General features: G+C 39.9%; 1 protein-coding gene across 3 annotated transcripts in view; it reads left to right on the forward strand.

Annotated features, from left to right (window-relative positions):
• Window positions 1–13,872, forward strand: part of RABGAP1L (RAB GTPase activating protein 1 like) — a 531,206-nt gene that overhangs the window by 31,859 nt on the left and 485,475 nt on the right. The window contains exon 1 of one of the 3 annotated variants that reach the window (XM_043491093.1): window positions 6,685–10,893. The exons of the other annotated variants lie outside the window; for them this stretch is intronic. Coding sequence (XP_043347028.1) covers window positions 10,855–10,893 — 39 coding nt within the window. The 5' untranslated portion in view covers window positions 6,685–10,854. Of the gene's footprint in view, window positions 1–6,684; window positions 10,894–13,872 lie in introns of those variants that run through there. 3 annotated transcript variants of the gene reach the window in all.

Raw genomic sequence — 13,872 nt, forward strand, 5'->3', positions numbered from 1 at the left:
CCTACAGACTTAAAGATATCTCTGCAATTATTTGTCTCCTTTGGTGACAGAATGAAGGGACGGTTTGTCACTTTTGCAGAGGATTTCTTCCTGGATAGCCTCATGTATTAGTCTGTACTGTGGTTTTGCTAAGGTTCCACTACCACAGAGTTTTAACAAGCTGTGTCGGCTGCATTCTTAGGTCGAGTTTCCATCAGTGATGTTTGTAGGGCTGCAACTTCATCTGTTAATACCTTCGTTGCTCGTTATGCTCTCTCCAAGCCTTACGAGTGATGATAGAATTGTGAGGCTGATATTTAGGTCAACTCCAATACCCTTCTCCATTTGGAACTGCTTGTGAGTCACTAAAGCAGAATGGACATGTGGAAGCAAATGGTTACATACCTGTTCTGTAACTGTTGTTTGAAATGTGTTCCACATATCTATTTCACGACTCCTGCTCCGTCCCCTGTATGTCAGGGTCACAGCAAATGGCGACTTCAGGTATAAAGGAAATAAGGGTGCTTGGGGCTGCTCTGCCTCGGTATGCCCTTGGCTTGCAGCATGAGAGTGTGGAAGGCGCAGCCACTTCACCAGTGGATACTGCTCTAGGAAAAGTTTTCTGATTTTGATGCACAGGCACATACACACCAAAAGTGGAAAGGATATGTGCAACATACCTCAAAAAACAGTGGTTACTGAACAGGTATGTAACCACTTTTTGTTGGTCACTTGCTAAGGATTCTTTTTAGCCCCAACAAGGAAGATGGAAGTTTCATCCTCAAGTTAATTATGGGAGTCTTCAGCTTGAGGGACCTACAATATTTGGAAGACTCTTTAGTCAGAATCTCTAACTTTGAGATTTGTCAACCATTGTTTCTAGTTCCTTTAGAAGGAACAAATGTCTGGGAAAGGTGATAACAACCAGGATTCTAGTAATCGAAAGGGGGCAATAGGGTTATAGTTTCCTGATTATGTAAGCCGGGAAAAGGCTATAATTTATTACCAGTATATATTCAAGGAATGTTTGACATCTGTACATCCGTTATTCAACAATGGTGGGAATATTTCTGAAGAAGGCTGTTGTAACTCTTTTTGCCTGTGCATGTATATGTGCTCATCAAATGCAATGCCCTTGCATTCCCATGACTGGTCATGTGTCTTCCCCCCCCCCCCCCCCCCCCCCCCCCCAGAGCTATGGTCTCCATTTGGGGTCAGCAGAACTATATCTTTTGAGGGTCAAGCAATGCAGGATTCATAACATAACAGAGCAAGGCTACCACTCTGAAACCTTATGTGCCTTAGGCCTGGTGTACACTACAGGAGGGATCGATCTAAGTTAAGCAATGATACGTGAATAATGTAGCTGAAATCAACATACTTAGATCTACTTACCGTGGTGTCTTCACTGTGGTAAGTCGACGGCTGATGCTCCCCCCGTCCACTCCGCTTCTGCTTCTTGTTCCGGTGGAGTACTGGAGTTGATGGGAGAGCGCTTCGCTGTCTAGACTAGATGCGATAAATCATCCCCTGCTGGATCGATCGCTACCCGTCGATCCAGCGGGTAATGTAGACCAAGCCCTTACTGAACTTGTGTGCCAGAAAGAATTAAGCGTCCTGCAGGATAAATGACTCAAATTTAATCCTTGAAGACATGTGGGGAGATAATGTTGGTTTTTTTGTATTTACATATATATGGGTAGTGGTCAACAATGTTATCAACAGTCCCTGTCTATGCTGTATTCTGTTAATTCAGAGATCAAAAGAATATCCTAACATTTAAATGAACTGTAAACCTGGGATATCACTCTATGCATCTCTCTTTTGAAATGTATAGCTGATCATCTGCGAATGGTGAAAACAGGCAATTGCCTTATGTTAATTCGTGTAGCTAAGTACCGGTGATGGACCTACTTCAGTCACCCTGATTATCTATTGTAAACCAAGGGACTCTGACCTGTCAAAGAAGACTTGAAATTGTATAAAAGATCCTTTTTATCGCAGATCTCCTTAAGTGTCCACAGAAGCTGCTTAGTGCTGGCTTAGTAAATCTTAGTATTGAAATATCCACCAGCTTTGGGGGTTTGTCTGCCCTATTTTTTGCAGTTCATCCTAATTGAGTGACCTCAGTAGGCTCCCCCCCGCGAACCCCGGTCACTCCTGTACACCAACAAACACAAGAAGCCTGGGAAACAAGCAGGAAGAATTGGAAGTCCTGGCACAGTCAAGGAACTATGATGTGATTGGAACAACAGAGATTTGGTGGGATAACTGACATGACTGAAGCACTGTCGTGGATGGGTATAAACTGTTCAGGAAGGACAGGCACGGGACAAAAGGTGGAGGAGTTGCACTGTATGTAAGAGAACAGTGTGATTGCTCAGATCTCCAGTATGAAACTGGAGAAAAGCCTGTTGAGTCTTTGGGTTAAGTTTAGAGGCGAGAGCAACAAGGGTGATGTCATGGTGAACATCTGCTATAGACCACCAGACCAGGAGGATGAGGTAGACAAGGCTTTCTTCAGACAACTAACAGAAGTTTCTAGATCACAGGCCCTGGTTCTCATGGAGGACTTCAATCACCCTGATATCTGCTGGGAGAGCAATACAGTAGTACACAGACAATCCCAGGAAGTTTTTGGAGTGGGTTGTGGACACCTTCCTGGTGCAAGTGCTGGAGGAACCAACTAGGGGCCATGCTCCTCTTGACCTGTTGTTCACAACAGGGAAGAATTTGTAGGGGAAGTAGAAGTGGGTAGCAATGACCATGAGATGGCCAAGTTCAGGATCCTGACAAAAGGAAGAAAGGAGAGCAGCAGAATATGGATCCTGGACTTCAGAAAAGCAGACTTTGATTCCCTCAGGGAACTGATTGGCAGGATCTCCTGGGAGGCCAATATGAGGGAGAAAGGAGTCCAGGAGAACTGGCTGTATTTCAAAGAAGCCTTATTGATGGTGCAGGGATAAACCATCGTAATGTGCAGAAAGAATAGCAAATATGCCAGGTGACCAGGTTGGCGTAACAAAGAAATCTCTGGTGAGCTTAAACACAAAAAGGAAGCTTACAAGAAGTGGAAACTTGGTCAGAGTATAAAAAATATTGCTTGAGCATGTAGGGGTGTAATCAAGAAGGCCAATGCACAATTGGAGTTGCAGCTAGCAAGGGATGTGAAGGGTAACAAGAAGGGTTTCTACAAGTATGTTAGCAACAAGAAGGTCAGAGAAAGTGTGGGACCCTTACTGAATGGGGCAGGCAACCTAGTGACAGATGATGTGGAAAAAGCTGAAGTACTCAATGCTCTTTTTGCCTTGGTCTTCACAGACAAAGTCAGCACCCAGACTGCTGCACTGGGCAGCACAGAATGGGGAGGAGGTGAGCAGCCCTCAGTGGTGAAAACAGGTTAAGGACTATTTAGAAAAGCTAGACGAGCACAAGTCCATGGGGCTGAATGCCATGCATCTGAGGGTGCTGAGGGAGTCGGCTGATGTGATTTGCAGAGCCATTGGCCATTATCTTTGAAAACTCATGGTATCGGGGGGCGGTCCCAGATGATTGGAAAAAGGCAAATAAAGTGTCCATCTTTTAAAAAAAGGGAAGAAGGAGAATCCGGGGAACTACAGACTGGTCAGCCTCATCTCAGTCTCTGGAAAAATCAGGAATCCATTTTGAAGCACTTGGAGGGAGAGGAAGGTGATCAGGAACAGTCAAGCTGGATTCACCAAGGGCAAGTCATGCCTGACCAACCTGATTGCCCTCTATGATGGGATAACTGGCTCTGTGGACATGGGGAAAGCAGTGGATGTGATATATTGCTCAAAGTTTGTAACTGGCTTTGCCTAAAGCAGACAGATATGATTCCCTGTCCCAAGCAGCTTGCAAACTAAACTAGATGTGGTAATTAGGAGGAGAAGGAATAATAGGAAATGAGATGAGTAACAGCAATAAGCCCATGTGCTTATTCAGTAGGGGTAAGTGAATGCCATGGTGTAGTATAAAGATTAGCTTATTTTATTTTATTTTATTTTACCATGTGGGATGGTTAGTTGACTAATATGTATGTTTCATGGCAGAAGTAGTCTTCAGTGAAAAGGGAAGGGCTTTATGAATTAGGCTTGTAAGAAATCCATTTGTTGGGGTGTTAAAAGAATGTAGAGATGTTTGTGGAAGTAGATGTATGGGGTATCAAGGCTGTGGTATCATTGGGTAGGGTCTGGGGGGACAAGAAGAGACTATGCAAAAAGGTAGCTCTGTATATTAGATGAGGCAAGGTTGATGGAGGATCTTGAAAGTGAAAATACGTTTCTGAAAGTTTGGGGCGGAAGAGAAGGGGTAGCTGGTGGAGTGATGAGGTCAATGGGTGAGGAATAAGCTCTCAATGACAGCTTTGAAGAGACGGAAGGGTGTCTTGGGCATTGAAGGTTATGTCTACAGTGATTTAAAAATAAGAGAGTGCAAGAGAGTTGGGAGAAAAGATCAGGAGTTCAATTTTGCTTATGTTGACTTTAAATTGACATTGAGACATCCAGGTAATGACTGACCATAGAAATGAATTGAAAGGGATTGGTTAGGAGTAAAAAAGGTGGATTTGGGAGTTCAGTGTAAAGTTGTTAGTCAAGGCTGAGTAAAGATTTTTGCTATTCCTAAAAATCTTTGATTTTCAAAATCTGGAACACCAGTGGATGGCTTGTTTGTTTTTATATAATAAAAATACAGTTAGTTCTATCTCTCTCTTTCTTTTTTTTCTATGGAGTTTGCTGTGGACAGTCTGTAACAAGTGGTCTGCCTCTTTAAGAGTCTGGGGCCAACCAGCCCTGTTCAATTATCAAACCCGCTGGAAAGAGGTCAGGGTGATCTCTATGAAGGCCTAGGAGAGCTGTGGGAGGGAGCTCGGTTCCTCTGATAGACTATGGAACAGAGACAAGGGTGCTTTCAAAGGAGACCTTAAACTGAGATTAGGTTTGCTCAGTGTGGAGAGCAAAGATCCTCTGGAGTTTTTGTGAAAGTAGACACTTTTCTGATTCTTTGCCCAAATTATCATCTCTGCTGACTATGTAATGTGATAATTGTTTGCCCAGCAGCTGTTTTTCAGAGGTGGATGCATTTCAGTGGTGGTTGAAGTGTTTATAAAGCACTTCAGGAAGAATAGAGCTGTGCTATTATAAAATATTACTATTATATTATCTCAGACAAGTTTCTCACACGGTCTCACGTTATTAGAAATAATAGCCTGCAGAGATGGTAACTGGCAGGAACACTCAACATTTTAATTGTGAGCTTGTTTCAGTGGCTAAATTAACACATCACAACTGTTTGCACTATTTTCTGACGTAGTAAAATATATTAAATAAATTATTCAAAAAAACGATCCTCTTATGCTGTTGCTTTCCACTCTGGAATACAATCCATCACTCTAAACTGTGTGGCCAAAACGTTTAGTAACCTGCTAGTCCCACCAGGATTGAGCTTGACCGAGAACAGCGATATGGTGGTGGTTTTTTTTTTTTTTGTTTTTTTTTGCCTATCAGAAGTTGACTCAAGTAGAATTATCCGTTCTGTCTTCGGCACTCCTCATACTTTCCAAAGTCAAAAATGAACTGTTGGATAGCCACATTTCCCCTAAATTACTCAACTTTAATGAGTGTGCTTAGTGACAAGGAAACAGCTTGAAAGAATATTACAGAACTACTTTAATTTATAGCACTTGCACTGCGGTACCCTTGACTCAGAATTGCTTATTCAATAAAAACTGGATCTCAGGAGTCTGAATAGCATACATGCATAGTAAATACTTTCAGTATTACTTTTCTAATACTTAACATGCAAATATATTATACATTTTCTTCCTTCTGCTTTTATTAGCACTAAGATCTGCAAATTAGTCATAACTTCCTGGAGATGAGGACAGTTCTGCTACTAGTCCTGGTTTAGCAAAATACGTAATTAAAAAAATGATGTAAACTGGTGGGAAAACTATGGGTGGCGATGCTTCAATCAACTTAATCTTAAGTAATCAGTTGTAATCTGATGTGTGTCCACACACAGGTCTGCACCAGTGTAGCTATTGGCATATTTACACATGGAAACATTAGGAAAATTAATCTGAATTAACTAAAGTTGTGAATATAAAGTGGGTTAGTAAAATCCCTGTGAGGATCCTTGTATTTAGAAATCAATTGGCTTTCAATGTGTTTAGTTTAATAAATTTTTAAAGTGAATGAAATTAAACCAGATGAAGGTCATTTTAATTCTGAATGAGAGCATCCATACAAGGATTTAATATGGTTTTAACTAATCCACTTTAAATTCAGACTTTTTTATACTTGGGATTAATTCTCTTGAGTGTCACCCTACAGACAAACAATCAGTTTCTAAATAGATGCAGTCCTCTACCTGTTGTTAAAAGTAAACATTTATTTTTTTACTCTGTTTTTAATGCCTAGCACTGCACACACAGCTGAGTGAGAGCTGGGATTCTATAACTTGCCCAGTATCAGTAGAATTGTCTGCTAAATTCTAGTTGCAAACCTGTCACAGCACCTGTGCAACCTGTTGAAGGTAGTGGGGTTGCACAGGTAATGCAGAGGGCATAGTTTGGCCTGCCTAATTTTTATTATTGAGGATTTGTGAAAAGGAAAGGACCCAGCTTGACTTTCTGAATGTTTTAAAAGGAGGGGGGGAAAAAAAAGGGTGGGAGTGGGGTGGGGGAGGCTTTACTTATGAACTGATTTCATTTGAAAAACTTAGGCTAGTGTTTCAGTTGTCCTGGTTGACATATTGGCTCTGTGTTTAGGGCTTCTTAACTACAGTACTTCCTCCTCCCCTCCTGAATGGACTGTGTGCAGAAAGGAGGCTGGGGATGTGTTGCTCCTTTGTGTGGTTGTGCATGTGTGTGTGCTCCTTGTCGTCTTCAGCCATGCTGCACTGAGCTGGCAAGTTGACTCTGTGCCAATCACGTGGCTGGCACTGTTCTGGGACCTTCTTTCCCCAGCTTAGTTGGTTAAGGCTAGTCAGGACAGTATTTTTCCCTGAATGACTCTAGACTATGAATTCTTGTGTTATCCAAGTGGTTCAGGTACTCAGCGCATACACAAAGCCTGAGTAAGCAAAACATTTTTTCTCTTCCTTATAAATACATTGGTATTCATAATAAGATCTAGTGCAAAGCACTGGTTGCAAAATCTTGCAGAGGGAGAATAAATCTTGGCCGATGTGACTTTGTATTGATGCCATTTTCCTTAAGTGGTTGATCCTGGGTTATGAGTTGCAGGGGCTTAAAAGTTTGTCTATGGCAGGGGTTCTCAAACTTTTTCTTTCTGAGGCCCCCCCACAACATGTTGTAAAAATTCCACTGCCCACCCATGCTACAACTGTTTTTCTGCATATAAATCCAGGTCCAGCATTAGGAGGTAACAAGCAGGGCAGTTGCCTGGGGCCCCACACCACATAGGGCCCAGTGAAGTTGTGCAAGCTTTAGCCCCAGATTGTGGGGCCTCGACTTTCTGCCTTGGGCCCCGGTGAGTCTAATGCTGACCCTGCTTGGCAGACTCTCTGAAATCTGCTGGCGGCTCCCCAGAGGGCCTCAGACCCTTGGTAGAGAACTGCTGGTCTATGGCATCTGTAATGTGGCCATCACTTTTTTATTTAGGCACCCAATACAACAACTTAACAAAAAAGAATCATTCTTTGTTCTCCATGAACAGACCAGTAACTGTGCTCTTGCCATGGAGGGTAGTTTTACTTTCACAGAAATGTCCATTTTTCCAAAATAAGTCAAGTGACTCCCTTGTGTGGTAGGGGATTTTTTTTTTTTTTTAAAAGGACTTAATCCTCAACACTGCTTTCTTGGAAGCTTTGAAGATTTCACAATTGTAAAAGTATATTGATAATATACCTCTGTATCCTCTCTGTTCATGAAAAGTTTTTATTCTATTTATCTATTTATCCCATGCAACAGTATTAGCAAATCAAGAAAATACTAAAAGTTTACTGGTTTCTCAGAGATATTTAACGCTTTCTAGTACTGCTGGATTTAAGGCACTGGGGAGGCTTAATCAACTAATAGAGAGCAGATGTAATTTTTGTTCTGTATCTTTATAGCAAAAGTTTCCACACAAGTGAGAAGACGAAGGCTAGGGGTAACATCCTGGCTCTGTTGAAGCAGTGGGAACAATCTCATTGACTTCAGAAGGTCCAGGATTTAGCCCTATTAGTGTGCTGTCTGCCTTCATATACCCTATCAGCTATGTTACTTAAACACACATGAACCTACCAGAGGCATTTAAAAATTAAGATGCAGATATGTACTAAAAACATAACGTGTTTAGTGGTGGATGAACACCATATGCACATATCTCTTATACATTTTAAGCTGTTTGACGTGTTAATGAACAAAAACACTAGGTTCAAATGTTGGGCCTGAAAACATTAGCACTTTTAAGGAATAGGTTTAGTCTGCGCACAAAATTTAGGTTGGCATAGCTATGGTGCTCAGGGTGTGAAAAATCCACACCCCTTAGTGCTATTCCTCTGCAGATCTAACTCCCAATGTAGATGCAGGTAGGGCAATGGAAGAATGCTTCTATCGATCTAGCTAACGTTGCTCAGGGAGATGGTGTACCTACAGGGACAGAAAAACCCTTTCCATTGCTGAAGACTGTGTCTACATAAGCACAGCCATATTGGGTCACACCTAGCCCAGTATCCTGTCTTCTGACAATGGTCAATGCCAGGTGCTTCAGAGGGAATGAACAGAACAGGCAGTCACCGAGTGATCCATCCTCTGTCATCCACTTCCAGCTTCTGGCAAACAGAGGCTAGGGACACTCAGAACATGGAGTTCCATCCCTGACCATTTTGGCTTATAGCCATTGGTGGATCTATCCTCCATGAATTTAACTGGTTCTTTTTTGAACCCTGTTATAGTCTTGGCCTTCACAACATCCCCTGGCAATGAGTTCTACAGGTTGACTGTGCATTGTGTGGAGAAGTACTTCCTTTTGTTGGTTTTAAACCTGTTGCCTATTAATTTCAGCAGCTGACTCCTGGTTCTTGTGTTATGTGAAGGAGAACATAACACTTCCTTATTCACTTTCTCCACACCAGTCAAGATTTAATTGACCTCTCTCATCCCCTCTTAGTCATCTCTTTTCCAAGCTGAAAAGTCCCAGTGTTTTAATCTCGCCTCTTACGGGAGCTGTTCCGTACGCCTAATAATTTTTGTTGCCCTTTCCTGTACCTTTTTCAGTTCTACTGGATCTTTTTTGAGATGGGGATGGGACTGGACCAAAATTGCATGCAGTACTCAGGGTGTGGGTGAACCATGGATTCATATAGAGGCATCGTATTTTCTGTCATCTTACCTATACCTTTGCTAATGGTTCTTAACATTATCTTTTTTTATCCTGCTGCACACTGAGCAGCTGTTTTCAGAGAACTATCCACAATGACTCCAAGATCTGCTCCTTAAGTGGTAACAGCTAGTTTAGACCCCATCATTTTGTATGTATAGTTGGGATTATGTTTTCCAATGTGTATTGCGTTGCATTTATCAGCATTGAATTTCATCTGCCATTTTCTTACCCAGTCACCCAGTTTTGTGAGATCCCTTTCTATCTCTCCACAGTCCGCTTTCGACTTAACCATCTGAGTGATTTTTGTATTGTCTGTAAATTTTACAACCTCACTATTTACTCCCATTTCCGGATCATTTTTGAATATGTTGAACAGCACTGGTCCCAGGACAGACTCCTGGGGGACATTACTGTTTACTTCTCTCGAGTCTGAAAACTGACCATTTATTCCTACCCTTTGTTTGCTGTCTTTTAACCAGTTACTGAGAGCACTAGGGATGGATTATGACATTTTGAGGCCCTAAACTACTTCAAGTGTAAGAGGCCCCATACCGTTTAAAAAAAAATTATTTTCACAGAAAGAACATTGTAAACAATACAGTATAAAAAAATTCAAAATCCAAAAAACAATACAGTAAATAATACCATTTACTAGAAGAATTCTCAGGAAATGTTTCTTCTCTGTTGGGGCATCTAAATAGTGGAATTCCTTGTCTGAATGTGCAATGAGACTCTTAGAGGATGGCAAAAACTAGAGATGGCAATAGAGGATAAAAAAGGCAATAGAAGATGTAAGATGCAGATAACCCACAAGTTTAACTCAACTATTAATTATATTGATATGAATTACACCCAGGTAATAAGCAGATCATCAGAAAATCCTATGTGAGTTGTATTTCTCCAGTAAATTTATTTGGTTTGTTTTTTATAGAAGGTTATGCTGAATTACCAAATATTGTTACTAAAATTAGTAGTAGAAAGTTATAATTGAAACCAGTAAAATATTAATTTTATATAATGGTGTTATACCAGGATATTTCTGTTAAAAGTTAGTGCTATTTTGTCTGCTCTCAGAGGAAAAGGAGAGGATATATAATTTTTTTATACCATGAATAAGGAAAATTATCCTTTTCATATGAATAAATGAAAAGCCATTTGATTATTTTGTTAGAAAAATATAAATTTTATTCACAGTTTATATAAAATAATTTACAAATGTTTATTCAGATTTAATTTTTACTACAAAACAATGAATTTTTGGTATTTTTCGTTTGCCATACTGTAAAAATACAATGTATTATGCATATGATATGTGATTTATAAGTCTATATAAGAATTTTTACATAGCATACTATCTGTAATAAAATATTACCTTGTGTGTGCCAAACCTGCCTAGCAGAAAATCCCTATCTTTTTTCTAGGCAGACATCTCTCCTCGCATTCACTTCACTATCCTCTGTCTTTCCCAGGATCACTAATTAATCTTGAGGAAACACCTCGGAGAGACAGAGTGACAACAAGCTATATGTGCGAAAGAAAGAGAATTTACCAGAAAAAAAGACTGGTAATCTCTCGACAAGCATTGAGAAAGTGAGAAAAATTGCCTATAGTCAAGCAAATATAATGAATATTATAGGCTTTAATAGCTTATAAATCATATATGCACATAGTTTGAAATAACTTGCTCACCAAGTACTCAGAATACTTCTCTCAAAACCCTCTATTTATCCTTTTGTCAGCGCTCTCTGATATTTACTGTGAAGGTTCCCAAAACTGACAGTGGGAAGCCAACACAAATTTGTCCTCCTCAAGATCCACTCAATCTAAGTCCATAAGACGTTCACCTGCAAACTCAATTATGTGAAGTATGAACAGCACATGAAGCACAAAGCAGCATGCGCACTAAAATACACAATTGTACTTATGTACAGATCAAAAGAAGAAAGAACACACTAACTCTTCAGAAAACGAAGAAAAACGGGAACAAAGGCACTATACGACTGAGCGTGCTGGATCATAAACAAAAGATGGCGGTCTTCCGGCTATTACCAGCCAAGGGGGCCACTATACATGATGTCACTCCTAGGACGAGTATGAGCTTGGCAGGATTGCTTCACGACACTGCAGTCTCCGACCTTACATTTTTCCCAATTTTATCAGCAGTGAGATTATTTATTTAAATAAATTATGAAGGCATGGTCAGAATTTTACCAGTAGCAGCTGGCTAACAAAACGCTGCCTTAGGAGACTGATAGTAGACTTACTAATAGAAATACTAATTTTAGAAGTGCAATTATAGGATTTTTGTTCTTCTCAGCCCTGGCCTCTCACCTGTCAATAATGAACAATGATTGAAGTATAAGAGTAGGGTAAGGGTATTTGTGTAGCTATATGTGTATATTTTTGCCATATTTGAATGAAAAGTCTATATTTAGAGAGAATCCTCTCTTTCCCATATCTCCTTTATCAACCGATTTTCAATAAAATTTGAAATGGAGTCAGTTTTTTCTTTTTTAGAGGCCCTTCATATTGGGAGGCCCTGAACTGTAGCTTAGTTACCTTATGCCTTAATTGAGTAATGGAGAGGACCTTCTCTCTTAACCTGTGCCTACTTGGCTTAAGAGCCTTTGGTGAGGGAGGTTGTCAAATGCTTTCTTATAATCCAAGTACTCTATCCACTGGATCACCCTTGTTAACATGTGCGTTGACACTCTCAGAGAATTCTAATATATAGTGAGACATGATTTCCCTTTACAGAGGCCTTGTGGATTGTTCCCCAACATATCATGATCATCTATGTGTCTAATAATTCTGTTCTTTACTATAGTTTCTTCCAATTTGCTTGGCACTGAAGTTAAGCTTACCAGCCTGTAATTGCCACGATCGTCTTTGGAGCCTTTTAAAAAAAAAATTGGTATATTAGCTATGCTCTAGTCATCTGGTATAGAAGCTGATTTAAATAATAGGTTACACACATCACAATTAGTAGTTCTGCAATTTCATATTTGAATTGCTTCAGAACTCTTGGGTGAATACTGTCTAGTCCTGGTGACTTTAAATTACTGTTTAGTCTTATCACTTTGTTCCAAAACCTCCTCGATTGACACCTCAATCTAAGACAGTTCCTCAGATTTGTCATCTTAAAAAGAAGGGCTCAGGTGTGGGAATCTCCCTTACATCCTCTTCAATGAAGACTGATGCAAAGAATTAGTCCAGTTTCTCCACAACAGTCTTGAGTGCTCCTTTAGCAACTTGATTATGCAGTGACCCCACTTCCTGCTTCTGATGTACTTAAAAATTTTTGTTGTTAGTTTGTGTTTTTGGCGAGTTTCTCTTCATATTCTTTTTTGGCCTGCCTAATTTTACTTCTACACTTGACTTGCCAGAGTTTGTTCCCTTTTATTTTCTTCTTAACTTTCAGTTTTTTAAAGGATGCCCTTTTTTTGCCTCTGATTTTTATTTTATGGTCTTTACTTCTGCTTTATGGTGATACATTGGCATAGTTGCAATGACGTAGTTATGCAACTATAATGCCAATAGTGTAGACATGGCCTCAGGCATACTATATTAACACTGAACAGTAAGTTGACAATATGTAGCTTCACAGCAGCAAATTAGCATGTGGCGCACGTTACTTTAGCAAACTAGAAATTTGAATAACACTGCACACATAAAAGGAGTACTTGTGGCACCTTAGAGACTAACAAATTTATTAGAGCATAAGCTTTCGTGAGCTACAGCTCACTGCTGTAGCTCACGAAAGCTTATACTCTAATAAATTTGTTAGTCTCTAAGGTGCCACAAGTACTCCTTTTTTTTTTTTTTTTTTTTTTTTTTGCGAATACAGACTAACACGGCTGCTACTCTGAAAACTGCACACATAAGTACAGCAGGGTGACTCAAAAGATCAAACCACATTAAAAAGGGTCACCTTAGTCATTACGAAAAGTCTGTTTTTATTGTGTTTTTTGTCACCTTTTCTGTTTCATTATCCAGCACATTACTTTACTTTGTGTTAAACAGAGAAGTGGTGTGGTTTTGGATATAGCTTGCCAAAAGCTAGAGTCAAATTGGCTGGCTGAGCCTTTTTGTTGGTCAGTTTAATTCTTCCATAACATAGAATCTTTTTTTCATAAATGGTATCTGTTGTGCTGTTATGTAGGTTGAATGTGGTTATGTGAGGGGATGATGGAAAAAATATGGTGGAAAAATATTGTGTTCTTTTATTGTACTACATAATTACAAGCTTGAGATGCAAAAGTATTTGTGTCTATTTATAGCTTTAAAAGGTCACTAGGAAAATATTACTTGTTTCAGGGACAAGGAGAGAGGACCAGTCACTCTTAAAATACTCCAGAGCCATACAGTGCTTCTTGTGCTTCTCTAGAAGCTCCTGGGTTATTTTATTATTGAACATCCTACAAAGGATTTTTAAAGAGTTATACCCTATTTTGGTACTTTACTGTGTGTCATGTAGAACGTGATGTGTGTGTTTTGTATGGACTTTATTTTCTCTTGGCTTTTTTTGTTTTAAACTTTTTTA

The sequence above is a fragment of the Dermochelys coriacea genome, chromosome 8, assembly GCF_009764565.3.
Source record: "Dermochelys coriacea isolate rDerCor1 chromosome 8, rDerCor1.pri.v4, whole genome shotgun sequence".
NCBI classification, from domain to species: Eukaryota; Metazoa; Chordata; order Testudines; family Dermochelyidae; genus Dermochelys; species Dermochelys coriacea.